The sequence below is a fragment of the Mobula hypostoma genome, chromosome 30, assembly GCF_963921235.1.
Source record: "Mobula hypostoma chromosome 30, sMobHyp1.1, whole genome shotgun sequence".
In the NCBI taxonomy this organism is placed as follows: Eukaryota; Metazoa; Chordata; class Chondrichthyes; order Myliobatiformes; family Myliobatidae; genus Mobula; species Mobula hypostoma.
The window spans coordinates 6,153,009-6,179,472 of record NC_086126.1 but is presented as its reverse complement, the minus strand read 5'-3'; the positions used below and the strand labels follow the sequence as shown (position 1 = coordinate 6,179,472).

The window sequence follows — 26,464 nt, the reverse complement described above, 5'->3', positions numbered from 1 at the left end:
ATCCATCTGAACCCCATACTCCTGCCTTCTCCCCGTAACCTTTGACGCCCTGACTAATCAGGAACCTATCAACCTCCACTTTAAATCTACCCATTGACCTGGCCTCCATGGCCGTTTGCGGCAATAAATTCCACAGATTTACCACCCTCTAGCTAAAGAAATTCCTCTTGGTCACTGTACTGAAGGGATGTCTTTCTACTCCAAGGCTGTGGGCCTCTGGTCCTAGACTCCCCCAACATAGGAAACATCCTCGAGGCCTTTCAATATCTAATGAGTTTCAATGAGATCTCCCTCTCATCCATCTAAACTCTAATGAGTACAGGCCCGGAGCCATCAAATGCTTCTCGTATGTTAAGCCTTCCATTTCCAAGATGGTCCTCGTGAACCTGCTCTGGACCCCTCCAAAATCACATCGTTCTTTAGAGAAGGGGCCCAAAACTGCTCACAATACTCCAAATGCAGCCTGGCGAATTTCTTTATAAAGCCTCCTTGCTAGTCCTCTTGAAATGAATGTCACCGTTGCATCTGGGCCTCCCTCACCACTGACTCAACCTGCAAGTGAACCTTCAGTGAATACTGCTGAGGTCAGCTCCTCTCCTACACCAGTTGCTGTAGGTCGACATGCAGGACTAAGGCATTCATTCAAATGTCCAAATGCTCCAAGGTCTTCAGTCGGTGGCGTGTGCCCCAGTTTCTATGCCTACGCAGCAGCTAATGCTGCCTCCTGAGAGATACGTTCAGCTTTAGTGGAATTTGAACGATTGCAATCTCCCCAGAGTCCATTGGTGGATGCAGGGAGGAGCTGGACGCAGCCCAGTCCATCATAGGCTCAGGACTTCCCCCACCACCACCAGCGTCCATCTTAGCCCGGTGGTTCGAGCCCACCCAGAGGTGCTGGTGCTCCAGCGGGTTTACCTCTGCGCTCCGTCGCCAGCTGGGAAACGCTGCAGCTCAGCGGCAATTGAAATTGTCCGGGGCGGGGCAGCACGGTAGCGTTAGTGGTTAGCGCAACGGTTTACAGTGCAGGCGACCTGGGTTCAATTCCCGATGCTGCCTGGAAGGAGGTTGTACGTTCTCCCCGTGACCGCATGGGTTTCCTCCCATGGTCCAGAGACGGACTTGGTTGTAGGTACACAGCCCGGGACCTGTGTATTGTCCAAGTCTGGCTGCATTTGAACTCCGCCACAGACGGTCCCAAGGCTGGCTGTGAAAGGAGGAGGGCATCCACCCCATCCCGTTAAAGACCCTGAGCCACAGAAACACCAACAGAAGCTCCAAGGACCTTGCCCTTTGGAGGAGGAGGATTTTTGCCCAAAAATGAAACCCTGGCCCAGGGCCGTGGACTCTGGTGAGCTGTTGTCGGTGGTCTACGCCCCAGTGGGGGTGACGGGCTCAAGTGAGTAACCTTGGGGACGGAGGTACCGAAGCCTGAAGCTTCCCACACCAGGTTCAGGAACAGCTACTTTCCCCACAATCAAGCTGCAGGACCCCAGCCACTAACTCGGCAACAGACTACCAAGGTCTTGTCTCTTATTATGTCTTCGATTTGCACTGAAGTCCTGTCTTTGCAAACAAGAGAAAACCTGCAGATGCTGTTCCGTGCACTAGATCCCCCAGTAGCTGCTTTTCGTTTCGATATGCCCATCCATGCCTCCCCCACTGTCGTGATGAGGGCACACTTAGGTTGGAGAAACAATGCCTTATATTCTGTTTGGGCAGCCCCCAACTTGATGGCATGAACATCGATTTCTCAAACTTCCGGTAATGCTCCCCTTCACCATTTCCCATTCCCTTTTCCCTCTTTCACCTGATCTCCTTGCCCACCCATCGACTCCTTCTCCATTATTCTTTCTTCCATGGCCTTGTATCTCTTTCACCAACCAACTTCCAAGCTCTTTACTTCAACCCTCCCCCTCCAGGTTTCACCTATCACCTGGTATGTCTCTCTCCCCTCCCCGCACCTTTTAAACCTACTCTTCAACTATGTTTCTTCAGCCCAGTCCTGCCGAAGGGTTTCGGCCCAAAATGTCGACCGTACTTTTTTTTTCTATAGATGCTGCCTGGCCTGCTGAGTTCCTTCAGCGTTTTGTTCTTGTTTTTGCAGTTCCTTTGCCACACTGTATGACTGAACAGAGCCATAGATCACTATAGCACAGAAACAGGCCCTTTGGCCCATCTAGTCTGTGTTGTACTGCTGCTCTGCCTGGTATAATTTATATTCTGTGTGCTTTCTGCAATGCTGCTGTAAATTTTCTCGTCGTATCTGTGCCTCAGTGTTCTTGTGCACTGAAAATAAACTCTATATGACACACGTCCCAACTCATCAATCATCCCCTGACCTACTCTGGGTTCCTGAGCAGTTTAAAATCAGTGTCACAGTATTTCCTCCCTCCCCCAGTTTCAGATTTATCACGTGTACATCGAAACGTGCAGGAAATGCGTTGTTTGCATTAACAACCAACGCAAGCTAGGAGTGTGCTGGGGGCAGCCTGCAAGTGTCACCACGCATTCAGACGCCAACATAGCAATCCCGCAATGCTCGGCAGAGCAGCACAAACAACAGTAGGGCATACTGACCTGCTGCATCACACCGACGCCTTTGAGCAGAAAGTCCTATAGAAGATAGTGGATTCAGCCCAGTAAGCCCTCCCAACCAGTGAGCACATCTACATGAAACACTGCTGTTAGAAAGCAGCCTCCATCATCAGAGATCCCCACCACCCACCATGCTCTCTCCTCGCTGCTGCCATCAGGTAGAACGTACAACAGCCTCAGGACTCGCACCACCAGGTTCAAGAACAGTTACTACCCCTCAACCATCAGGCTCTTGAACAAAAGGGGATAACCACACTCACTTGCCCCATCCACTGAGATTGTCCCACAACCAGTGATCTCACTTTAAGGACTCTTCATCTCATGCTCTCGTCATTTATTGATATTTGCATTTGCAGAGTTTGTTGTCTTCTGCACTCTGGTTGATCTTTCAGTGATCCTATTTAGTGTTACTATTCTATAGATTTGCTGAGTATGCCTGCAGGAAAATGAACTTCAGGGTTGTATGTGGTGATATACGTGTACTCTGATAAGAAAATTTACTTTGAGCTTTGAATAAGAAAACAACAGCAAACCCAGACCCTATCTCCCCCCCCACCCCACTGACACATGCAGACAGGCCTCTGACCCCAGGCCGGGTGTCTCTGGGACGCCGGCCCTTGGCCCCGGACTTGCAGACGTTGGGCCTCTGGACCGACCAGCAAGCTACATCCGAATGCAGCCAGACCTGGGCTGATGGGCGGAAAGTAACTTTCACACCACACTGACGCCAGGCGGTCACGCCGTCCTATTCCCCAACGTGCCCCTAGTGGATCCCACTCCCCATCGTTCTGCTGTTGGGGGGTGGGGGGGAACGTGCCTTCAGAAGCCGGCAACTCCAGCTCTGGAACTTGCTGGCATTTAGGGCAGCAATGAAGATCCTCCATCTCTGTCTGCTCACACAGTCGCACACAGATAGAGAAGGGTTCTGCATCACTGCTTCTGAAACCATCTTTTAACTAGTCTGCTCTCTGCCCTTTCACCTGTTTGGCCACGAGTGACCCCATCACGAGCCAAAGCAGAAAGCCCTGACTCCAGCCAATATAGTCACTGAGGCATGGAAGCCTCCAGACCTGCTTCTGGAAGTCCCTCCCAAAATCTCTCCACCTCTCTCCATGCTGGTCAAAACTGGGCTCTGATCGCCTGTTCCCAACGCTTAGGTACAGAGTCCAATTTTGTTATTTTTCTTAGCACTGTGGAGGGACAGAAGGATCTTCGGGCCCAAGATACTCACAATACACCCAAGTGCGGCCTTTATAAAGCCTTGGCGTTACGTCTGCTTTAATATTCCGGTTGTCTCGAAACAAATCACCCCTCTGACAATGCAGCACTCCTTCCTCACTGCCCCTCCCTCTACCCTGCCCTCCCCTCTACCCTTTGTGGTTTCTCCATGGGAACAATTTCGACTCAAGAAGGGGTGTAAGGGTCAAAAGTTACAGGGCGAAGGCAGGAGAATGGGGCTTAGATGGAAAATAACTCGGCCGTGATCAGCAGATCCTTTCATAGATAAGAGGCCCAAAATGGCTCACAATACAAGTGTAATCTAACCAAAGCCTCGGTATTACATCCTTGCTTTTAAATTCTAGTTCTCTAACATTACCTTTGCCTTCCTTACCACCGACTCAATCTGCAAGTAAACATTATGGGGAATTCTACGACTCCCAAGTCCCCTTTGCACCCCTGATTTCTGAATTCGCTCCCCATTTAGAAAATAATCTATGCTTTTATTCCTTCAAAGTCGCCCCCTACCATCAGGCATGAGGTACCCTAGCATCAGGGCAAGAACTGGAAATGACTTGGAAAATGTGTGGATTGGGTAATTGATGATCGGATTGAGTTGCTCTCCGATTGTGGCAATTTACTTGCAAACGTTTTTGTCACCATGCGTGCAGACTTTTAGTCAGTGCATTTGTTAGTTGTGGTGTGTCCTGACAAGGACTGTTGGGGTGGGGAGCAGCCCCAGGCCGTGAGACTTGCAAATTGCCTGCCACCACCAAGCATACTGTTTACCTTTTGAACTTATGTCGGAAATGCATCTTATAAATTGTTAATTGATATGTGGTAATAATACTCAGAGGGTTTTGTGTTTGAGTTAAATATACCGTGCTGTGCGTTGTTTTGTTTGGTGGTATACGGTTGAGACGACAGAAAGCCTGATCTTGAAGGGTTTGGTTGAAGGAATAACGGCGTAGACTGTTTCCTATCACTACTGGCGACTGAACGGGCTGAATGGCCCAATTCTGCTCTCGTCTTATGGATCAGGAAGTCCCTGCTGTACATTCACCATGCTAACAGAGTACGTTTTAAAACAGATCCAAAGCACCACAGGAAAAAGTCTCGTGGCTGTAACACCAAAATATCCCACGCATCTCTGTTTAAACACCAGATACAGCCGGAGGAAGCTGAGGGGAAACAACAGGAGACAGAGCTGCCTACTTCTGCTTTCAGCAAGGGAGATTTGCAAAGGTGAACGTAGCCAGACCTTAAAGACATCGCCGTACGTGCCACTTCCAATCCGCTGGATCAGCTCGAACTCGTCCAGGGGGTTTTTGTTCGAGATCATCTGCTCCAGATTGGGGGCATCATAAAACACGCTGTTCATCATCCTGGGGAGCTACTGTTCCTGCCTGATCGCTGAGGTGCCGAGATCCCACTCGGTTCGTTTCCCTTCCCTTTTGATCTGGTGGCGACCAGCGTTCCTCACACCAAACTGGGCCCCTCGCGCTCAAAGGCTCTCCGGCATCGGGCGGCTGAAACTCTCTCGCTGTGATCGATCTCTCTTTTCCTGTTCCTGTCATGTGCGGTCACAAAGGCAAGGTAGCTTCTTATCCTCCTGCTCGTGTGAGTGTGACACCTTGAGGCTGGTCTGTTCGAAACGAACATAGTCTTTTTTTCTCTGTCTCCTTCGTCCCTGTCTGCTTGTTCTCTTTATTTCTGCCTGCCTGTCTTTCTGTTTCTCTCTCTCTGGCTGCCTGTCTGTCTCTATTGCTATATATCTTTCTCTTTCCTTCTCTCTCTCTCTTACCAGGGCCTGGCAGCAGAGGCACCCATGTCTAGCCAACTAGATAGCCACTGCCATAATGTCCTGAGCAAATTCCCGTAATCACTGCCTTAGAACGGCCACAGCATGGTAATGCTGGATCCCACAGCATTAGGCCTGAAGTTAATTAACAGCATCATCTACACTGCATGCCTTGGGAAGTCATTACCCACACAGCTCCTGGCAAGAGCCTCTGATCTTGCAGGTGGGCTGTGGAGAGGATGTCCACGTGAGCAGGGGGCGTGAGGGTCTGTGAGCCAGCGGGCCCGCAGCTTGAGCCTGGAGTTCGGGGTCCCGTCAATACTGAACATGGAACCTGAGGATTGACCATAAGACACAGGAGCAGAATTAGGCCATTCAGCCCATCGAATCTGCTCCACTATTCCATCATGGCTGATTTATTTTCCCTCACAAGCCCAATCTCCTCATGACCTTTGACACCCTTATCAATCAACCTCTGCTTTAAATATACCCAAAGACTTGGCCTCCACAGCCATCTATCGCAATGAATTTCACAGACTTACCACCCCCTAGCCAAAAGAATTCCTGTTCTAAAAGGGATGTCCTATTCGGAGGCTGTGCTTTCTCGTCCTGGACTCTCCAACTATTGGCAACATCCTCTCCACATCCACTTCCGATTAGAAGCCTAGAACCCAAAGCCCGGATACTGGAGGCCTGGGTTGTCCATGTGTGCGTGGGAGGGAGGAAAGGGGCCTGTTTCGTTGTCATTGCTTGCTGTGTTCTGCCTAACATGGTGGATATACTAAGTTGGCAATGGAATGTGTGCCGACCTTGAGGGAGGCCCCAAAAGCACATCCTTAACACAAACAACATGTTTCACCGTACGTCTCCATGTACATGTGGCAAAGAAACCCGCATCTTCGGGTCGCACATGGAACCACTGTTTAGAAATATGATACCTCCATTTTAGGAGATGAGGTCAAATTCAACTGCGGGACTTTGAAACTCACTCTGTTATTTCGATTTGGCTTTTGTAATGACGTTAACAGACTGGGGTTAAACTGCCCCTTCAGGGAGGAGTGTGGTGGGGACATTTACATGGCCATCGCCGGTCGAGGTTCAATTCCTGCCGCTGACTGGAAGGAGTTTGTACGTTCTCCCCGTGACCGTGTGAGTTTCCTTCTGGGTGCTCCAGTTTCCTCCAAAGACGTACAGGTTATCAAGTTGTGGGTCTGCTAAGGTCAGCACTGGAAGTAGGGCAACAGTTGCAGGCTGCTTCCCGGCACATCCCCGGGCCGTGTCGGTATTTGACGCAAAACGACAGCGTGCACTGCACTCTTCAACGTACACGTGACAAATAAAGCTAATCTTTAATCCAACGGGGCCACAACCTTGTCATAGAACTTGGAGGCCTGCGCGCCCCAATGGCCCGGTTGAGCTACGTTGGCTGGAGACAGGGCTTTATGCTTTGGCTCCTGGTAGAGTCACCCACGCCCAACAGGTCAGAGGGTAGAGTGGTCCACCAGTCCCCCAATTTTGGGGTTCAGCTCAGGGCTAACAACCCTAACTGCTCAAATTTTTAAAAAATGGAAACAGCAATGAAGAATCCTATTATCGATGGAGGATCTTCATGACTGCCCTAAATGCCAGCGGAGTAACAGGCCGTAAGTAAGTTTAATCCTTATCATGGACAGGGAGAGCCAGCATGGTGCATTGGCCAACACACAACGTTGGAGGAACTCAGCAGATCATCCAAGAAGGGATTTCGTTTTGAGACCTTCACCAGGACATTGAACAGCAGCGCCTCCCGCCTTTCCCTACAACTATGCACACACACGTAATTGGGCCAATTACATCACGTGACACTTTGCGGGCTGCCTCCACCCTCGGACAGTGTTGGCCGCTGACGCGAAATGAAACGGACTGCAACGTTTTGGAAGACCCCCAAGATTACAGCTCTTGTCCAGCTGACGAACACCATCTCAGTGACTCGGGGAGAAATTTCTGCGGCTTCCCCAGAACGAGACGGGTTTGGGTCTGTCGATAGCCACACGGCGAAGCTGTGCAGGGATCAGGAGATCATTCATCGATTTAGGACACGTGACTTTCTTTCAATACAAATTCTATTTTACAAAACATTATTCACAGACTGAGAATACAAAGCGAGCAAATCCTGGAGGACGAATTAAAGGGCTGCGCCCCCAGGGGATCCGAAACCTGGTTCCCAGCGGCCCTCACCAGAGGTGAACTTCAGCCCAGCCAGCTTCGGTTTGCTTGTGGGGCAGTGCTGATTATTACCGGCCCAGCAACAGGCAGTGATGTGGGTGGGTGGTGCCGAGCTGGCAGGGACCCCCGGGCTGGGGTGGAAAGGGGACAGCTCCACCCAGATACAAGCCAGTTAGCAACAGCTGGATGGCTTCAAGTGTTGGGAGAGGGTTCCTTGGTTTCGAGTCCAGTGTTATTGGGGAATGGCAGGCGGGCGGTGTGGAAGAGGCTCCTTTGTCTTGAGTCCAGTGTTTTCGGGGTTGGGTGGAAGGGGCAACTCTAACTACCAACTTTGGCTCCGAAGGCTAGTCACTGTACCCTTCCCCAGCACAAGCCAAGGGGCCTCACAGAGGTCTCCTGGCTGGGAATGATCAGCACCTAACCAGAGAGGATGGCACTGCAAAATCACCTCCAGATCATCCGCAGAAAGAGGGCAGCTGGTTATCCCCGTCTCCCCATCCTGACTCTTTCCCACACCCCCCCCTTCACTCCCTCTCCCTCCCTGGGTTGACTTTGCCCTATTGATTTCATGCTCTCTGTCCCTGAACCTCTATCCCTTTCTTCCACCCTCTCCCCATCCCACCCTTCACTCTCTCCCCCTCGTCTGTCCCACCCTTCACTCTCTCCCCATTTGTCTGTCCCACCCTTCACTCTCTCCCCCTCGTCTATCCCACCCTTCACTCTCTCCCCATTTGTCTGTCCCACCCTTCACCCTCTCCCCTCATCTGTCCCACCCTTCACTCTCTCCCCCTCGTCTGTCCCACCCTTCACTCTCTCCCCATTTGTCTGTCCCACCCTTCACTCTCTCCTCTTGTCTGTCCCACCCTTCACTCTCTCCCCCTCGTCTGTCCCACCCTTCACTCTCTCCCCATTTGTCTGTCCCACCCTTCACTCTCTCCCCTCTTGTCTGTCCCAGCCTTCACTCTCCCCCCTCATCTGTCCCACCCTTCACCCTCTCCCCTCATCTGTCCCACCCTTCACCCTCTCCCCTCATCTGTCCCACCCTTCACTCTCTCCCCTCTTGTCTGTCCCAGCCTTCACTCTCCCCCCCTCATCTGTCCCACCCTTCACCCTCTCCCCTCATCTGTCCCACCCTTCACCCTCTCCCCTCATCTGTCCCACCCTTCACTCTCTCCCCCTCGTCTGTCCCACCCTTCACCTCTCCCCTCTTGTCTGTCCCACCCTTCACTCTCTCCCCGTTTGTCTATCCCACCCTTCACTCTCTCCCCCTCGTCTGTCCCACCCTTCACTCTCTCCCCATTTGTCTATCCCACCCTTCACTCTCTCCCCCTCATCTGTCCCATCCTTCACTCTCTCCCCACTTGTCTGTCCCACCCTTCACTCTCTCCCCGTTTGTCTGTCTCACCCTTCACTCCCACTCCGTCTCTCTCCCACCCTTCACTCTCTGTCCCTCCACCCCTCTTTCACTCACTCCCCTCCTCTCTCAACCCATCTCTCTCCACTAACCCCCCCCCCCAACCTACGCTTTCAGAGGGACTTGCGTTGCCTCTTCAGGAAGGAGAGAGTGTAGTCGCTGGCCGAGCTGTGCTTCTGCTTTTTCATCTGGACCTGGGACTGGGCGGTGAGCTGCAGTTTGATGGCGCTCGAGTTGATCTTCAGGGCCGTCAGCAGTTCCTTCATGCCCTTCATCTTCTCGCTGTGGAAGGTGACGCAGGGACCCGTGGGGGCAGGGGCAGGGGGAAGGGGGGTAGCGGGAGTGGGGGCTGGAGGGGGCGCCACTCGCTGGGTGGGGGCCGATCGCCGGCGCTCCACCACCTTCTCTGCCTGGAACTTCTTGGCGGGGGGCGGCTCCTCAGCCTTGGACTCGCGGCGGGGCCCCCGGCGCCGGGCGTCCCGCGAGTCATCGCTGTGCTGGTCGTCGTCCTCGTTTGCCTCCGCGTCCTTCACGATGATCGTCACCTTGTGCCGCACCTAGGGCAGAGACAGAGGTGTCACTCAGATGGTGAAGGGAGGGAAAGCATCTCCCCAACCTCCTGCAGGCCCTTCGGCCCTCTGAGTCAGTGCTAACCCTATTACACTGATCTCATTTCAATCCCTTTTTACATTCCTACTCTCCTCAGATTCTACCATTCACTCACATTTGGGGGAGGGGGCGAATCAACTCCTTAACCCCATTAGATTTAGGAGCACAATCAGGCCATTCGGCCCATACTATGCTTTCGATAGTAAGGTTTATTTAGAGATACAGCACATTAGCGAGCCTTTCGGCCCATCCAGCCACTACCATCCAATTATACCCATGTGAACACTTAACCGACTAACCCGTAAATGTGGGAGGAAACTGGAGCACACTGAGGAAACTCGCACGATCTCAGGCAAGACGTAGAAACTCCTTAAATACAGCAGCTGCCATTGAACACAGATCACTGGCGCTGTAATTGCGTTACGCTACCGTAACCATATTTTTTCCAACCTCATTCTCCCTGTGACCCTGAGCCCCCTTACCAATCAAAATCCTTTTAAGTATACTATCAAAATGTCCAAAATATACTATTAATCTCTGCCTTCTGCGAAACAAATAACAGATTCACCACCCTCTGGCTTAAGAAGTTGCTCCTCATCTCAGCTCTAAAGAGACGTCCATCTATTCTGAGGCTGTGCCCTCTGGTTCGAGACTTCTCTACGGATGGAGGAGTCTATCATCTCCACGACCACTCTAGCCAGCCTTTCAATATTCGGTAAGTTTCAATGAGATTTCCTCCTCATCCTTCGGAACTCCGAATACAGACTCTCACCCCCATGGCGTTGAGATGCTAAGGACAAAGGGCATTACGGCACGGCACAAGCCCCCTTGGCACATGGTACTATGCCAACCTTTTAACCTTCTCCAAGATCTAACCCTTCCCTCCTACATAGCCCTTCATTTTGATTGCTGGTGGGATTGCCCTGCTGCCGGAGAGGGAAGCCTGTGTGGCCTGCCGGGCAATGCTACCCAGGTTTTCTGCGTTTCGGATCTGAACTTGGACTATGGACTTTTTTTCCCAGTTTTATAGTCTTCTACATTCTGTGTTTTTGTCTGATTCTTCTCGTTTTTTTTATTTACAGGGGTGGGGGGATTTGAGGGGTCAGGTCGATGTGCGTATTCCATTTTTAGAAGCATAGAAAACCTACAGCACAAAACAGGCCCTTCGGCCCACAAAGCTGTGCCAAACCTTAGAACTACCCATAGCCCTCTATTTTTCTAAGCTCCACGTAGCCATCCAGAAGTCTCTTTAAAAGACCCCAACGTTTCCACCTCCACCACCGTCACCGGCAGCCCATTCCACGCACTCACTACTCACTGCATAAAAAAAACTTACCCCTGACATCTCCTCTGTACCTACTTCCAAGCACCTTAAAACTATGCCCTCTTGTGCTAGCCATTTCAACCCTGGGAAAAAGCCTCTGACTATCCACACGATCAATGCCTCTCATGATCTTGTACACCTCTATCAGGTCACCTCTCATCCTCTGTCGCTCAAGGAGAAAAGGACAAGTTCACTCAACCTATTCTCATAAGGCATGCTCCCCAATCCAGGCAACATCCTTGTAAATCTCCTCTGCACCCTTTCTATGGTTTCCACGTCCTTCCTGTAGTGAGGCGATCAGAACTGAGCACAGTACTCCAAGTGGGGTCTGACCAGGGTCCTATATAGCTGCAACATTTACCTCTCGGCTCTTAAACTCAATCCCACTATTGATAAAGGCCAATGCACCGTATGCCTTCTTAACCACAGAGTCAATCTGTGTAGCAGCTTTGTGTCTTATGGACTCAGACCCTAAGATCCCTCTGATCCTCCACACTGCCAAGAGTCTTAACATTAATACTATATTCTACCAAAATGAACCACCTCACACTTACCTGGGTTGAACTCCATTTGTCACTTCTCAGCCCAGTCTTGCATCCTATCAACGTCCTGTTGTAACCTCTGACAGCCCTCCACACTATCCACAACACCCTCAACCTTTGCGTCATCAGCAAATTTACTAACCCATCCCTCCACTTCCTCATCCAGGTCATTTATAAAAATCACAAAGAGTAGGGGTCCCAGAACAGATCCCTGAGGCACACCACTGGTGACCGACCTTCATGCAGAATATGACCCGTCTACAACCACCCTTTGCCTTCTGTGGGCAAGCCAATTCTTGGATCCCATGCCTCCTTACTTTCTCAATAAGCCTTGCATGGGGTACCTTATCAAATGCCTTGCTGAAATCCATATACACTACATCTACGGCTCTACCTTGGTCAATGTGCTTAGTCACATCCTCAAAAAACTGAATCGGGCTCGTAAGGCACAACCTGCCTTTGACAAACTGCCGAGACAGTTTGGCACCAGGGGTTGCCAATCAGCATTGAAGTCAACAAACAAGAGAAAATCTGCAGATGCTGGAAATCCGAGCAACACAGACAAAATGCTGGAGGAACTCAGCAGGCCAGGCAGCATCTATGGAAAAGAGTACAGTCGATGTTTTGGGCCGAAACCCTTCAGCAGGACTGGAGAAAAAAAGCCGAGGAGTAGACTTGAAAAGTGGGAGAAGGGGAGAGAGAAGAAGGCCAGGCGATCGGTGAAACGGAGGGGGAGGGATGAAGCAAAGAGCTAGGAAGTTGGTGAAAGAGAAAGGAAGAAAGAAAGGAAGAGGGGGTGGGAGGGGCACCAGAGGGAGGCAATGGGCGGGCAAGGAGATAACATGAGAGAGGGACAAGGGATGGAAAATGGTGAAGGGAGGGGGAGGGGAGGGAGGCATTATTGGAAGTTTGAGAAATTAATGTTCATGCCATCAGGTTGGAGGCTACCCAAATGGAAGATAAGGTGTTGTTCCTCCATCCTGAGTGTGGCCTTAACCCGACAGTGGAGAAGGCCATGGATGGACATATCGAAATGGATTGGGAACTGGAATTATAATGGGTGGCCACTGGGTGATCCCGTTTGTGATGCTCGGCGAAGCGGTCTCCCAGTCTACGCCGGGTCTCACCGATATACAGGAGGTCACAACGGGAGCACCGAACACAGAACATGACCCCAACAGACTCACAGGTGAAGTGTCACCTCACCTGGAAAGACTGTGTGGGGCCCTGAATGGTAGGGAGGGAGGAGGTGTAGGGGCAGGTGTAGCACTTGTTCCGCTTGCAAGGATAAGTGGCAGGAGGAACATCAATGGGGAAGAATGAATGGACAAGGGAGTTGTGTAGGGAGCAATCCCTGAGAAAAGGGAAGAGAGAGAGGTGTTTGATGGTGGGATCCAGTTGGGGGTGGCGGAAGCTTCGGAGAATTATGTGCTGGATGTGGTGATAGGTGAGGACAAGAGGAACCCTATCCCTGGTAGGGTGGTGGGAGGATGGGGTAAGAGCAGACATGTGTGAAATGGAAGAGATGTGGTTGAGAGCAGCATTGATGGTGGAGGAAGGGAAGCCCCTTTCTTTGAAAAAGGACGACATCTCCTTCGTTCTAGTATTTTTTTTGTGTGAAATGGAAGTCATTGAAGTTAACGCAGGACTGCCTTAGGGATTCCAGCCCCGGATTTTTCCCTCAGGGTTCACTCCCGAAGCCTTCCTCATGAATGGGTACACCTGCAAGGCAGCAGAGGAGGTTTGAGATCAGAGTTTTCCTTCTCCTGGATGAGCTGCCAAGCATGCCCACGGGCACCAGTAACCCACCTTTACCTTCTCCTGTCAGCAGAACCGGTTCTGCCGGGCTTAGTAGCTAAGCCAAACGTGAAGGCCAGGAGCTGGACTTGGTTGTCCCAGGCCATTTGCGACGCACGCCATTGGGAGCATTTAATAGGTAGTGGGAGCTTGTCCCCGATACCACCTGACTACGACAACCTTAAGGAACGGTGCAGAAAAGCCGCTCTTCTAGCCCAATAAGCTGCACTGCTCAGCAACCCACCTGTTTAGCCCTAGCCTAATCGCAGGACAATTTACAGTGATCAATTAATCTCCGAACTGATGCGTCTTTGGAACGTTGGACGAGAACATACAAACTCCTTACAGAGGACGCTCGGGTTGAAGATCGAACTCTGGAACACACAGAGCTGTAATAGGGTTGCGCTAAGCACTATCCAACAGCACAAGGACTTCTGCAGATGCTGGAAATCCAGAGCAACAAACACAAACACACACACATACACGCACACACAAAATGCTGGAGGAACTCGGCAGGTCAGGCAGTAGGGGAATAAACAGTCGACGTTTTAGGCTGAGACCCCTCATCAGGATTCATTTTGATACACGACCACCTTTTGATCCCTTTGCACTGAAACTGACTACCTTCTGTTCTAATTCTGCTCTTTCTTACAAGAATATGGCAAAGTTATTTCCCATGGTAGGGGAGTCTAGGACAAGAGGGCATGACTTCAGCATTGAAGGACATCCATTTAGAACAGAGATGCAGAGAAATCACTTCAGTCAGAGGGTGGTAAATCTGTGGAATTTGTTGCCACGAGCGGCTGTGGAGGCCAAGTCATTGGGTGCGTTTAAGGCAGAGATAGATAGGTTCTTGATTCGCCAGGGCATCAAAGGGTATGAGGAGAAGGCAGGGAGAATTGGATCAGCCCATGATTGAATGGCGGAGCAGAGTCGATGGGCTGAAGGAGGGAGAAGATGGCACGACGCAGTGCGCGCGGCCTCTCCAGTGAAATGATATCGTATTTGTTAAATAGGGGCCGTGCACAATCCTGATTTGATGGAGACGGACGTGAGGAGCACGGAAGAACATCTGGAGAAACTTCTGAAATGCCCTGTTCGCTGCCGCTGCTATTGAATCTCCGGAGGGAAGGCCCCGAATCCTCGGCTATGCCTGTTGCTGACGGCCGGGGCTGGGGTTGATGCGCTCAGCAGAGATGGTGCTTGGCGCTCGGTGTCAGAGGGCTGGTCGGAGACTCGAAGTTTTCGGATGGACTCAGAGTCGGACTGTAGTCGGGTGCTTCCGGGATGCTGCATCGGCAAGTTTGCGGCGCTGGAAGCTCATGGCAGGGAGAGTTTTCTTCCTTCTACCGTCTGCGTGAGATGTTGGGACTTTCGAGAGACTTTGAGACTTTTTTTTACCGTGCCCATGGTCTGTTCTTCTATCAAATTACGGTATTGCTTTGCACTGTTGTAACTATATGTTATAATTATGTGGTCTTTGTCAGTTTTTCAGTCTTGGTTTGTCTTGTGTTTCTGTGATATCATTCTGGAGGAACATTGTATCATTTCTTAATGCATGCATTACTAAATGACAATAAAAGAGGACTGCGTGTCCTCATAATCCAATCTAATCTAAGATCTAATGGTGATGCCGTGTGTCTCCCTGATCGCTGCTCCAGGTGAGACTTTCACCGCACCTGTGCATACATGTGTTTGTACGCGTGACAGTAAACCCCACTTTAGACGAAGCAATCATTTTTGTGCTGTGAAGTGGTTACTTTATCCCTACCCTCTGGTTTAAGGTCACAAGGCATAGGAGTTGAATTAGGCTATTCAGCTCATCGTGTCTGCTTCACCATGGCTGATTTAAGATCCCTCTCAATCCCATTCTTCTGCCTTCTTCCCGTAACCTTTGATACCCTTATTAATCAAGAACCTATCAATCTCCACTTCAAATATATTCACTGACTTGGCCTCCTCAGCCGTCTGCAGCAATGAATTCCACAAATTCACCACCCTCTAGCTATATAAAAAAATTCTCCTCATCTCTGTTGAGGCCCCCCAGTCCTAGACCTCCCCACTATAGGAAACATCCTCTTCACATCCACTATCGAGGTCTTTCAATATTCGATATGTTTCGATGAGATCTCCCCCCCATTCTTCTAAACTCCAGTGAGCTGACAAACGCTCCCCATGTGTTAACCCTTTCATTCCCAGGATCATTCTCATGAGCCTCCTCTGGACTGCCTCCAATGTCAACACATCTTTTCTTATGTAATGGGGCCCAAAACTGCTCAAGATACACCAAAAATCAGTCTGACCAGTGGTCTGCCTCTGCAGGGAATGGGGGAAAGTAAACACTTGTTGAAGGGGAGACTGGAGAGGGAGAAAGGAACAGGAGGGCCTGAAGAAACAGAAGCACGTTTGAGAGGAGCAAAGGGTCGGGTGCTTTGTGTGGAGGAGGTGCACATTACCTGTCCATCGAACTTGCTGATGGATTGAACCAGGAAGGTGGCCCAGCCTACGTGGAGGACCGGCGTGGAGCTGCCTTCTTCCCACTTGCAGATGCCATCATAGAAGCGGAGCAACTGGGCGAAGCTCTCGGGGTCCTGCAGAGCTGTGCTGGGTGTGGACCGTCCTTGCTGACCCTGGGAAATAAGAGGAGGAGATGGGTACAATGCTTTGGACTCGCACACTGCCATGGGGACAGAGATGGAGAGAGAGGAATGGGGCAAGATACTGAGTGGGGTGTGGGCGAGAGACGGAGCTGGGTGGGGGGGTAGGGGGGAAAGAGTGGGAGAGAGGGACAGCAGGGTGCTGGGAAAGTGGGGCACACACAGGGGGGAGAGAGGAGGCGGAGGGAGAGACACACACACACACACAGTGTCTACTTTGCACATGAAACCTTGACTCAACCACACAAGGCAGCTTGGATTGTGGAGAGAGAAAGAAATAAGACTGAATGCTTCACCCAACAGAGCAGCAGGCTACAATATTCACTTACTTAAAACCAGGCATCCTTGCAGATAGATTAACGAGAAAGATTAGATTAAAGATTAGTTTTATTTGTCATATGTACATCAAAACACACAGTGAAATGCGGATGTTTCCTGTAGTGGGAGGGAGTTCAGGACCACAAGACACAGCCTCAGAATAGAAGGACGCTCTTTTAGAACAGAGACGAGGAGGAATTTCTTCAGCCAGAGGGTGGTGAATCTGTGGAATTCATCGCCACAGGCGGCTGTGGAGGCCAAGTCTTCCTGTATATTTAAGGCAGAGATTTATAGATTCTTGATTGGTCAGGGCATGAGGCAGGAGACTGGGGGCTGAGATGGAAAATGGATCAGCCATGATGAAATGGAGTAGACTCGATGGGCCAAATGGCCTAATATAGCTCCTATATCTTGTGGTCATATGGTTGGCATTAACAACCAACACACTCCGAGGATACGCTGAGGGCAGCCCACAAGTGTCACCACGCTACCAGTGCCAACACAGCGTGCCCACAGCTTACTAACCGAACCCATACATCTTTGGATGTGGGAGGAAACCCACAGGGTCACAGGAAGAATGTACAAACTCCTTACAGACAGCGGGAACTGAACCAGGGTTGCTGACATTGTGAAGTGTTATATCACCACTACACTTTCGTGCCACCCGAATTGGTGAAGATCATGGACAAACTTCTGCAGAAGCATCCGGAAAGCTGGAGGACTGTTGAGGAATTTAAATTGAGGCCACTAAGAGTCATAGAAAAGTACATCACAGAAACAGGCTCCGTGGCCCACCTAGTCCATGCTGAACCATTTAATCTGTCTACTCCCATCAACCTGCACTGGGACCCCAGCCCTCCATACCCCTCCCATCCATGTACCTGTCCAAACTTCTCTTCAACGTTGAATTCGAGCTCGCTTGCACCATTTGTACTGGCAACTCATCCCACACTTTCATGACCCTCTGAGCGAAGAAATTTCCCCTCATGTTCCCCTGAAACTTTTTACCTTTCAACCTTAACCCCATGACTTCGAGTTGCAGTCCCACCCACCCTCAGTGGAAAAAGCCTGCTTGCATTTACCCTATAATTTTCCCCTCATCATTTTGTATACCTCGATCAAATCTGCCCTTAATCTTCTCCGTTCCAAGGAATAAAGGCCTAACCGATTCAATCTTTCCTTATAACTCAAGTCCTCCAGTCCCGGCAGCATCCTTGTAAATTTTCCCTGTACTCTTTCAACCTTGTTTACATCTTTCCTGTGGGTAGGTGACCAAAACGGCGCACGGTACTAAATGAAATACACCTGGAATTAAAAGCTGGTCTCGGTCATAACAAGTCGTCTACTGTCTGTTACGCTGCTGGTGTTTCGGGCATCAATGAAGCTCCTCCATCTCTGGTGGTGCTCAGGGATTCCTTCATCGTGTCAGTAGCCTTCGTCTCAGCTTTCGCTACTGTCAGTCATACAAGTCCCGTGTGGAGACTCAGGAGTACCGTCCCACTCAGATGTGGAAGGTTCTTCACTGTTGTTCCAATTTTGTTTGACCAGTCAGTTGTTAGTCCCGAGCTGAACCCCCGAACCAGGAGGAGAGGGGCTGACACACTCTTAGTCTGCCCTCTACCCTTTGGTTCTTGGTAAGGTCGCCCATGCCAAACAGGTCAAAGCTTAAAACCCTGACTCCAGCCGATACAGCTGCCCAGGGCTTTGAGGCACGCAAGCCTGCAAACCCAACGACAAGGTTGTGGTCCTCTTGGAGTTGTAATAATGAGTGGATACCTACGGATTGTCATAAGCGCATGTCTGGTTCACTGAATTTCCTGGGGGAAGGGAAAACATAGAAACATAGAAAATAGGTGCAGGACAAGGCTATTCTGCCCTTCGAGTCTGCACCACCATTCAGTATGATCATGGCTGATCATCCAACTCAGAACCCTGTACCTGCCTTCTCTCCATACCCCCTCATCCCTTTAGCCACAAAGGCCATATCTAACTCCCTCTTAAATATAGCCAGTGAACTGGCCTCAACTGTTTCCTGTGGCAGAGAATTCCACAGATTCACCACTCTCTGTGTGAAGAAGTTTTTCCTCATCTCGGTCCTAAAAGGCTTCCCCTTTATCCTCAAACTGTGACCCCTCGTTCTGGACTTCCCCAACATCGGGAACAATCTTCCTGCGTCTAGTCTGTCCAATCCCTTTAGAATTTTATACGTTTCAGTAAGATCCCCCCTCAATCTTCTAAATTCCAGAGAGTATAAGCCTAGTCGATCCAGTCTTTCATCATATGAAAGTCCTGCCATCCCAGGAATCAATCTGGTGAACCTTCTTTGTACTCCGTCTATGGCAAGAATGTCTTTCCTCAGGTTAGGGGACCAAAACTGCACACGTTGTCTGGGTTGAAATGTGATCCAGATATACTCACGTGGTTGAATTTCTCCTGTCTCCTTGATGTAGGAGGCCGTTACGGATTGAAATTAAGATTTGTTTCATTTGTCTTGTGTCAAACCAAATCAGTGAGGGCTGTGTTGGGCCATGCTTCCGGCACCAATGTAGCACGCCCACAACTTACTAACTCTCACCCGTGAGTCTTTGAAGTGTGGAGGGAAACTGGAGGCACTCGGAGGAAATCTGCACGATCAGGGGGAGAACTCCTCACAGTCAGAGTTGGCAATCGCACAGCCCGCGCTGAGAAATGTTGCGCAAACCGCTACGCTGCCGTGACGCGCAAGCGAGCACAGAAGAACCGCGTGAGCGAGCAGAGAAGCAGGAAGACGGTTACAGTGCGAAAAGGCTGCCCTCCCACTCAGGGGCTTACTTCAGCGCTTCTGTCCCCGTGCTCCTCCGAGCTCTCCGTTACGCTGGCCATCTCCTTGATTAAATTCGGGATGATGTCGTTGGCAATATCAAAGAACTCCTTGTAAATCTCCTCATCTTCTCTGCAGTAGTTGTAACTGGAACAGAGGGATAGAGGGTTAAAAGTGAGATGCAGAGACCCTCCCGGAGAGAAGCATTAAAAAAAAAACTAAATTTGTGGCTTTATCATCAAAAGTGATTCAACAGGTGCTGGAAATCTTGAGCCACACATCTACCGGGTTACCAGTTGTTTTGCATGCCGTACATACAGATAATTTCATCACATTGGTGCATCGGGGTAGTACAAGGGAAAAACAGTAACAGAATGCAGAATAAAGTGTTACAGTTACAGAGAAATTGTCCGCCTGTACTGCACAGTGGTGCAAGGGGCTGACACGAGGTAGGTTGTGAGTTCAAGAATTCTTCATTATTGTCCTTTCAATAGCCCTGTAACAGCGGGATAGAAGCTGCCTTTCAGCCTGCTGGTGCACATTTCAAAAGTTCGAACTTCAAATTTATGATCAAAGTACGTACATGTTACCATATACTGCCCCGAGAATCATTTCATCGAAGGCACTCACAGTAGAACTAAGAAATGGAGAGGGGTAGGGAGAGGGAAAATGCAGACAGAGGGGGGGGGGGGGAAATCGAAAGCGGGACAGAGACAGGGGAGGTAGAGAGAGGAGGGAAGGTATAGAGGGAGGAAGGGGGGACTGCTGATGGAGAAGGGGTGAGGTAGAGAAGTAGCAAGGAGGGGGAGGGAGAGTGAGGGGATGTAGAGATGGAGAAGCAGGAGGAGAAAGGTGGAGGGGGAAAAGAGGGCGAGAAAGATGTTAAAGGTAGAGGGGGAAGGAAGATACGGGGGGGGGGAGGGGAAGGTGGTGACTTACTCTTGAATGACGGTGGCTGCATCACCCCAGGAAGCCAGGGCATCCTTCACATTCCTGTTACGGCAGAAGTAACTGGCCAGGTAGACGTAGGGATAGATGTGTTCGTTATTGTAGTACTTCTTTGCCGATGATATGCCCTGTGGTGTGAGAAGGCAATTAATAGTGGGTAGCGAGACACAGATGATCAAATCAGCAACTCTAGTGCAACAAAAGGCATGTAAAGATCAAACGTGATCTTCTTGATCTCGAATGAGTGGTTGTACCCAGACTACAAGGGGCAGTGGTGACTGCATCAACTGAGGGAGAGAAAGGGGGAAGAGAAGGAGGGGGGAAAGACAGAGAGAGTGTCCGGAGAAGGGAGCAGGAGAGGGAGGGAAGGCAGAGAGGGAGGGAGAGTGGGAAGACTGGACAGAGGGAGAGAACACAAGACCATCAGAAATAGGAGCAGGAGTCGGCCATCCGGCCCGTCGAGCCTGCTCTGCCATTCAATAAGATCACGGCTGATCTGGCCATGGACTCATCTCCACCTACCTGCCTTTTCCCCATAACCCTTAAATCCCCTACTATGCAATAATCTATCCAACCTGGCCTTAAATGTATTTTCTGAGGCAGCCTCCACTGCCTCACCTGGCAGAGAATTCCACAGATTCACCACTCTCTGGGAAAAACAGTTCCTCCTCATCTCCATCCTAAATCTACTCCCCTGAATCTTGAGGCTGTGTCCCCTAATTCTAATTTCACCTACCAGTGGGAACAACTTTCCTGCCTCTATCTTATCTATCCCTTTCATAATCTTATATGTTTCTATAAGATCTCCTCTCATTCTTCTGAATTCCAGCAAGTACAGTCCCAGGCGACTCAATCTCTCCTCATAGTCCAACCCCCTCATCTCTGGAATCAACCTGGTGAACCTCCTCTGCACTGCCTCCAAAGCCAGTATATCCTTCCTCAAGTAAGGAGACCAGAACTGCACACAGTACTCCAGGTGCGGCCTCACCAGTACCCTGTACAGTTACAGCATAACCTCCCTGCTCTTAAATTCAATCCCTCTAGCAATGAAGGCCAACATCCAATTTGCCTTCTTGATAGCCTGCTGCACCTGCAAACCAACCTTCTGTGATTCATGCACAAACACTCCCAAGTCCCTCTGCACAGCAGCAAGCTGAATTTTTTTACCATTTAAATAATAATCTGCTCTTCCATTTTTCCTTCCAAAGTGGATGACCTCGCTTTTACCAACATTGTACTCCATCTGCCAGACCCTTGCCCACTCACTTAACCTATCTATATCTCTCTGCAGACTCTCCGTATCCTCTGCACAATTTGCTTTTCCTCTCAATTTAGTATCATCAGCAAACTTAGATCCACTGCACTTGGTCCCGTCTTCCAGATCGTTAACGTTTATCGTGAACAGTTGTGGGCCCAGCACCGACCCCTGCGGACACTGCTCACCACTGATTGCCAACCAGAGTAACACCCATGTATCCCAACTCCCTGCTTTCTATTAGTTAGCCGATCCTCTATCCAAGCTAATACATCACCCACAACTCTGTGCTTCCTTATCTTATGGACAAGTCTTTTATGCGGCACCTTATTGAACGCCTTCTGGAAATCCAAGTAAATAACGTCCATCTGTTCCCCTCTACCCACCGTGCTTATTACATCCTCAAAGAACTCCAGTAAATTTCTCAAACAGGACCCGCTTCTGCTGAATCCATGCTATGTCTGCGAGAGGGGGCAAGTCCGTTCTGGCGATCAACAAACTCCCCACAAACCAGTGACGGTCATTTGAACAATGACTCCTCTCCCTGTGGTCTTGTGGGGGAAAGGAGTCACTGTGTATCTAACCCCTGGGAACATTTGAAAGGACAATTTAGGAGTATCTAACCCTGTGTATGCCCTGGGAGTACCTGATGGGTTGAAGAGCAGGGCACTTTACTTTGTACCCGACCCTGAGAGACAAAAGTGGAGGCATTTTAACACAACACAGGAATATCTTACTAATAAATGTATGGGAATCTTGGTATCAAACAACAGATTGAACCTCATGAAACAGAGTCAGTGGATCTGGTCTCCCTGGCATGGGCTCCAGCTCCTCGAGATCTGCAAGGTTTCCCAGTGCCATTGGATACCTGCAGGGGCAAATAAGATACGCTTTTTAAAGATTAGCTCGAGATTTGCTTTATTTATCCCGTGTACAGCAAAGTATGGAGAGAAATGCGGTTGCACCAAGGACCAAATGCAGTCCGAGGATGCAGGCTGCCTCCAGCGCAAGTGTCGCCAGGCCTCCGGCCACAACACGGCACGCCCGCAAACCACTAATCGTCACTGTATGCCTCATGTCTGTGGGAGGAAACCAGAGCACGCAGAGGAAACCCACGGGGAGAACGCACAAACACTTACAGACGGCGGTAAACTGTACTGTAAACTGCTACGCTGCCTTGCCATCCAACACACAAAGCCATACCTACACAACGCACAGAATAGCAACCTGCTTGCGGGAGCTCTCTGTGCATAAATCAGTTGCTGTGTTTCCTACAGTTTAGTTTGACCCTCGTGGGCTGTGTCGCCCTTTGGGATGTAAAAGGCACTACTGAAATGGAAGTCAGTTTAGGTGCCAACTTACAGTGGGGCACCCATCAGAGTTGCTCAGGGAACTTTAAGGGAGACATGACGCAGGCACTCACTTTTTTAGATGTCCAAGGTCGTACAGCAGCCACAGGAGGTGCTGGAAGAGATGAAAAGGAAGAAGATTAATCCTTGGACTATCACTCTGGAGCACCCTCCATTGACCTAACACCTACCGGAGAGCAGTCGAAAAGGGAACTCCCATTAGCAAGGAGTGGCTGAGCCGAAAAGTCAAGAAGAAATACACAAGGGAGAGGGAAATAAGAGGGCGAGAAGGTGGAATGAGACTGGTGTGGAACCATCTGGGCTAGTAATTCAATGGTGGGTATAGGGCAGCTTTGCAGAGATTTGAGGTTTAAATTTCTCTACAGGCACTGGTAGGTATAGGGAATGAGCTGCCCCAGAAGGCAACAGAGGCAGATAGAATTACGATGCAGCTAGAAAGCGCCGTGGTTAGCGTAACGCTTCACAGCGCTGGCGATCCGGGTTCAATTCCCGCTGCTGTCTGTAGGGGGCTTGTACGTTCTCCCTGTGACCGCGCGGGTTTCCTCCCACAGTCCAAAGCCATACAATTAGGGTTAGTGAGTTGTCGGCTGGCTACGTCGGTGCCGAGAGCGTGGCCACACTGGAGAGCTGCCCCCAGCGCATCCCCGGATTGTGTTGGCTGCTGACACAAATGCATTGTACCTTTCGATGTGCGCGTGCCAAATAAGGATCATCTCTTTCTCGTTGAACAGCTACAGGTATAATGTGACTGGTGGGGTTGGGGAAGACTACTTTCACTGCTCGGTGTACATTAGTTATGGCGCTATCACCACTGGGAAAACCTGCTCAAATTTGCGCTTTGAAGCAACTACTGGAAAGCAGGGATGTGATGCTGAGGCTTTATAAGGCACTGGTGAGGCCTCACCTGGAGTATTGTGAACAGTTTTGGGCTCCACATCTTAGAAAAGATGTGCTGGCATTGGAGAGGATCCAGAGGAGGTTCACAAGGATGATTCCAGGAATGAAAGGGTTATCATACAAGATGGCTCTGGGTCTGTACTCGCTGGAATTCAGAAGGACGAGGGAGGATCTCATTGAAACCTTTCGAATGCTGGAAGGCCTAGACAGAGTAGATATGGTGGGGGAGTCTAGGACAACAGAGCACAGCCTCAGGGTGGAGGGGGTCCATTTAAAATGGAGAGGCAGAGAAACTTCATTTAGCCAGAGGGTGGTGAGTTTTTGGATTTTTTTTACCTCAGGCAGCTGCGGAGGCCAGGTCGTTGGGTGTATTTAAGGCAGGGGTTCTTGACTGGCCACGGCATCAAAGGTTATGGGGAGAAGGCCAGAGAGAGGGGCTGTGGAGGGGGAAGAAAGGATCAACCATGATTGAATGGCGGAGCAGACTCGATGGGCCTGATGGCCTAATTCTGCTCCTATATCTTACGGTCCTATGGACTTTCTAGTTATATTAGGAACATAACTTTCACATTAGAGCAGAATTCCCTATATTTGGATAGGAACGGAGTAGAGGCGCGTAGGCCTAGTGTAGGCAAAATGGAGCTGTTTATTTCTTATTGAGAATATGGCACGGTAACAAGCCCTTCCAGCCAAATGGGCCCGTACCAGCCAATTCCACCCATGTGACCGATGAACTTACTAACCCGCATGTCTTTGGAATACAGGAGGAAGCTGGAGCACCCGAGCAGTCATGGGGAAACTCTGCTTACAGACTGTGGTGGCAGTTGAACCCGGAGCACTGGCCTGTTAGCATTGCTATGCCATTAGGCCTCATGGCCGGCATGAACGAGTTGGGCCGAAGGGCCTGTTTCTGTGCTGTGTAATTCCACTGGATGCAAATCCTTTTGATTTGAGTAGTTCTCTCTCCGCTTAACAGATTCAGAGAAGGGATTGGCTTTATTTGCCACGCGTATATCGAAACACACAGTGAGGTGCATCGACAGCTACCACAGTGCGACGGCTGTACCGGGCAACCCGCAAGGTGTCGCGATGCCCCACAACCCATTGGAATGTGGGAGGAAACTGGAGCGGCTGGAGAAAGCCTATGTGGTCACGGGGAGACAGTACAATGTGGGAATTGAACACGGATCAATTTTAAAGCGTTACGGTAGCTGTGCCGGTGCTGACCATGTGTTAATTACTGATGATGTTGCAGTGGGGCCACTACATAATACATGTTCTAACTGAAGTATAGCTATGAAGGATCACCACCCATCCACACCCGCCCCCCCAATTGCTTAGCGAACTGGAGAGAGCTGATGAGTAATTCTCTCCCTCGCATACAGTGGCTCAATCAGAGCCCAACATCAGAAGATTGAGGGGGGATCTTATTGAAACGTATAAAATCCTAAAGGGATTGGACAGGCTAGATGCAGGAAGATTGTTCCTGATGTTGGGGAAGTCCAGAACGAGGGGTCACAGTTTGAGGATAAAGGGGAAGCCTTTTAGGACCGAGATGAGGAAAAACTTCTTCACACAGAGAGTGGTGAATCTGTGGAATTCTCTGCCACAGGAAACAGTTGAGGCCGGTTCATTGGCTATATTTAAGAGGGAGTTAGATATGGCCCTTGTGGCTAAAGGGATCAGGGGGTATGGAGAGAAGGCAGGTACAGGGTTCTGAGTTGGATGATCAGCCGTGATCGTACTGAATGGCGGTGCAGGCTCGAAGGGCCGAACCTATTTTCTATGTTTCTATCAGGGTGTCTCTAATCTCGCACGTTTGTTCTGCCCAGCCCAAGCCCGGCGCCCTCACCTGCTGCAGCTGTAGCAGCTCCACGCTGTCCGTGTGGTGGTCGATGGACGGGTTGATGGCACACACCATGAGGGCCACCTCCATCTTGCGATCGCACTTGAGGTAGGAGCCCTTCAGGTACAGCCAGCTCTGGGCAAAGCAATAAGATCGAGGTTTACCTGCGGCACAGTGGGAGCTACGACAGAACCGGGCACAGGGCAATACACAGTCCAGGGCAACAGGCAGGCACAACACAAAGGCTAGCAAACACTGCAAAGGCAATGATAGTGGTGTGTGTATAATAAAAAACATAGATAAGAGTGGACAGCCAGCAACTTTTTCCCCAGGGCAGAGACAGCTAACAGAAGAGCGGAAGTTTAAGGTAGAAGTCGATCATTTCCCGATCGGTACGGATATGGCGAGAAGGTTGGTGTATGGGGTTGAGTGGGATCCGGGATCGACTATAATGGAATGATGGAGCAGACTCCATGGGGTGAATGGCCTCATTCTGCTCCATATGGTCTTACGGTGTAAGAGAGCCAAATTTTAAGCTGATTGGAAAAAAAGAAGCTTAGAAGTGTTAGATGTGCTGGCGTTGGAGAGGGAACAGAGAAGATTCACTAGAATGATTCCGGGAATGAGAGGGTTAACATACGAGGAACGTTTGTCCGCTCTTGGACTGTATTCCTTGGTGTTTAGAAGAATGAGGGGAGACCTCATAGGAACATTTCGAATGTTGAAACGCATGGACAGAGTGGATGTGGCAAAGTTGTTTCCCATGATGGGGGAGTCTAGTACGAGAGGGCATGACTTAAGGATTGAAGGGCGCCCATTCAGAACAGAAATGCGAAGAAATTTTTTTAGTCAGAGGGTGGTGAATCTA

At 50.2% G+C, this 26,464-nt stretch overlaps 2 protein-coding genes across 6 annotated transcripts in view; both read right to left on the bottom strand.

The window, feature by feature from the left end:
• Positions 1–5,353, bottom strand: part of LOC134339729 (mitogen-activated protein kinase kinase kinase kinase 2-like) — a 95,972-nt gene extending 90,619 nt beyond the window's left edge. For both annotated transcript variants that reach the window (XM_063036453.1, XM_063036455.1), the window contains exon 1: positions 5,075–5,353. In XM_063036453.1, the coding sequence (XP_062892523.1) occupies positions 5,075–5,197 (123 nt within the window). In that variant the 5' untranslated portion in view covers positions 5,198–5,353. The remainder of the gene's footprint in view (positions 1–5,074) is intronic.
• Positions 5,354–9,257: 3,904 nt separating this feature from the next.
• men1 (multiple endocrine neoplasia I) overlaps positions 9,258–26,464 on the bottom strand; it is a 41,128-nt gene continuing 23,921 nt past the window's right edge. For all 4 annotated transcript variants that reach the window (XM_063036461.1, XM_063036462.1, XM_063036463.1 and 1 more), the window contains 7 exons: positions 25,603–25,731; positions 22,907–22,947; positions 22,264–22,351; positions 20,220–20,356; positions 19,292–19,427; positions 15,962–16,135; positions 9,258–9,790 (listed from right to left, as the gene is read on the bottom strand). In XM_063036461.1, coding sequence (XP_062892531.1) covers positions 9,347–9,790; positions 15,962–16,135; positions 19,292–19,427; positions 20,220–20,356; positions 22,264–22,351; positions 22,907–22,947; positions 25,603–25,731 — 1,149 coding nt within the window. In that variant the 3' untranslated portion in view covers positions 9,258–9,346. The remainder of the gene's footprint in view (positions 9,791–15,961; positions 16,136–19,291; positions 19,428–20,219; positions 20,357–22,263; positions 22,352–22,906; positions 22,948–25,602; positions 25,732–26,464) is intronic.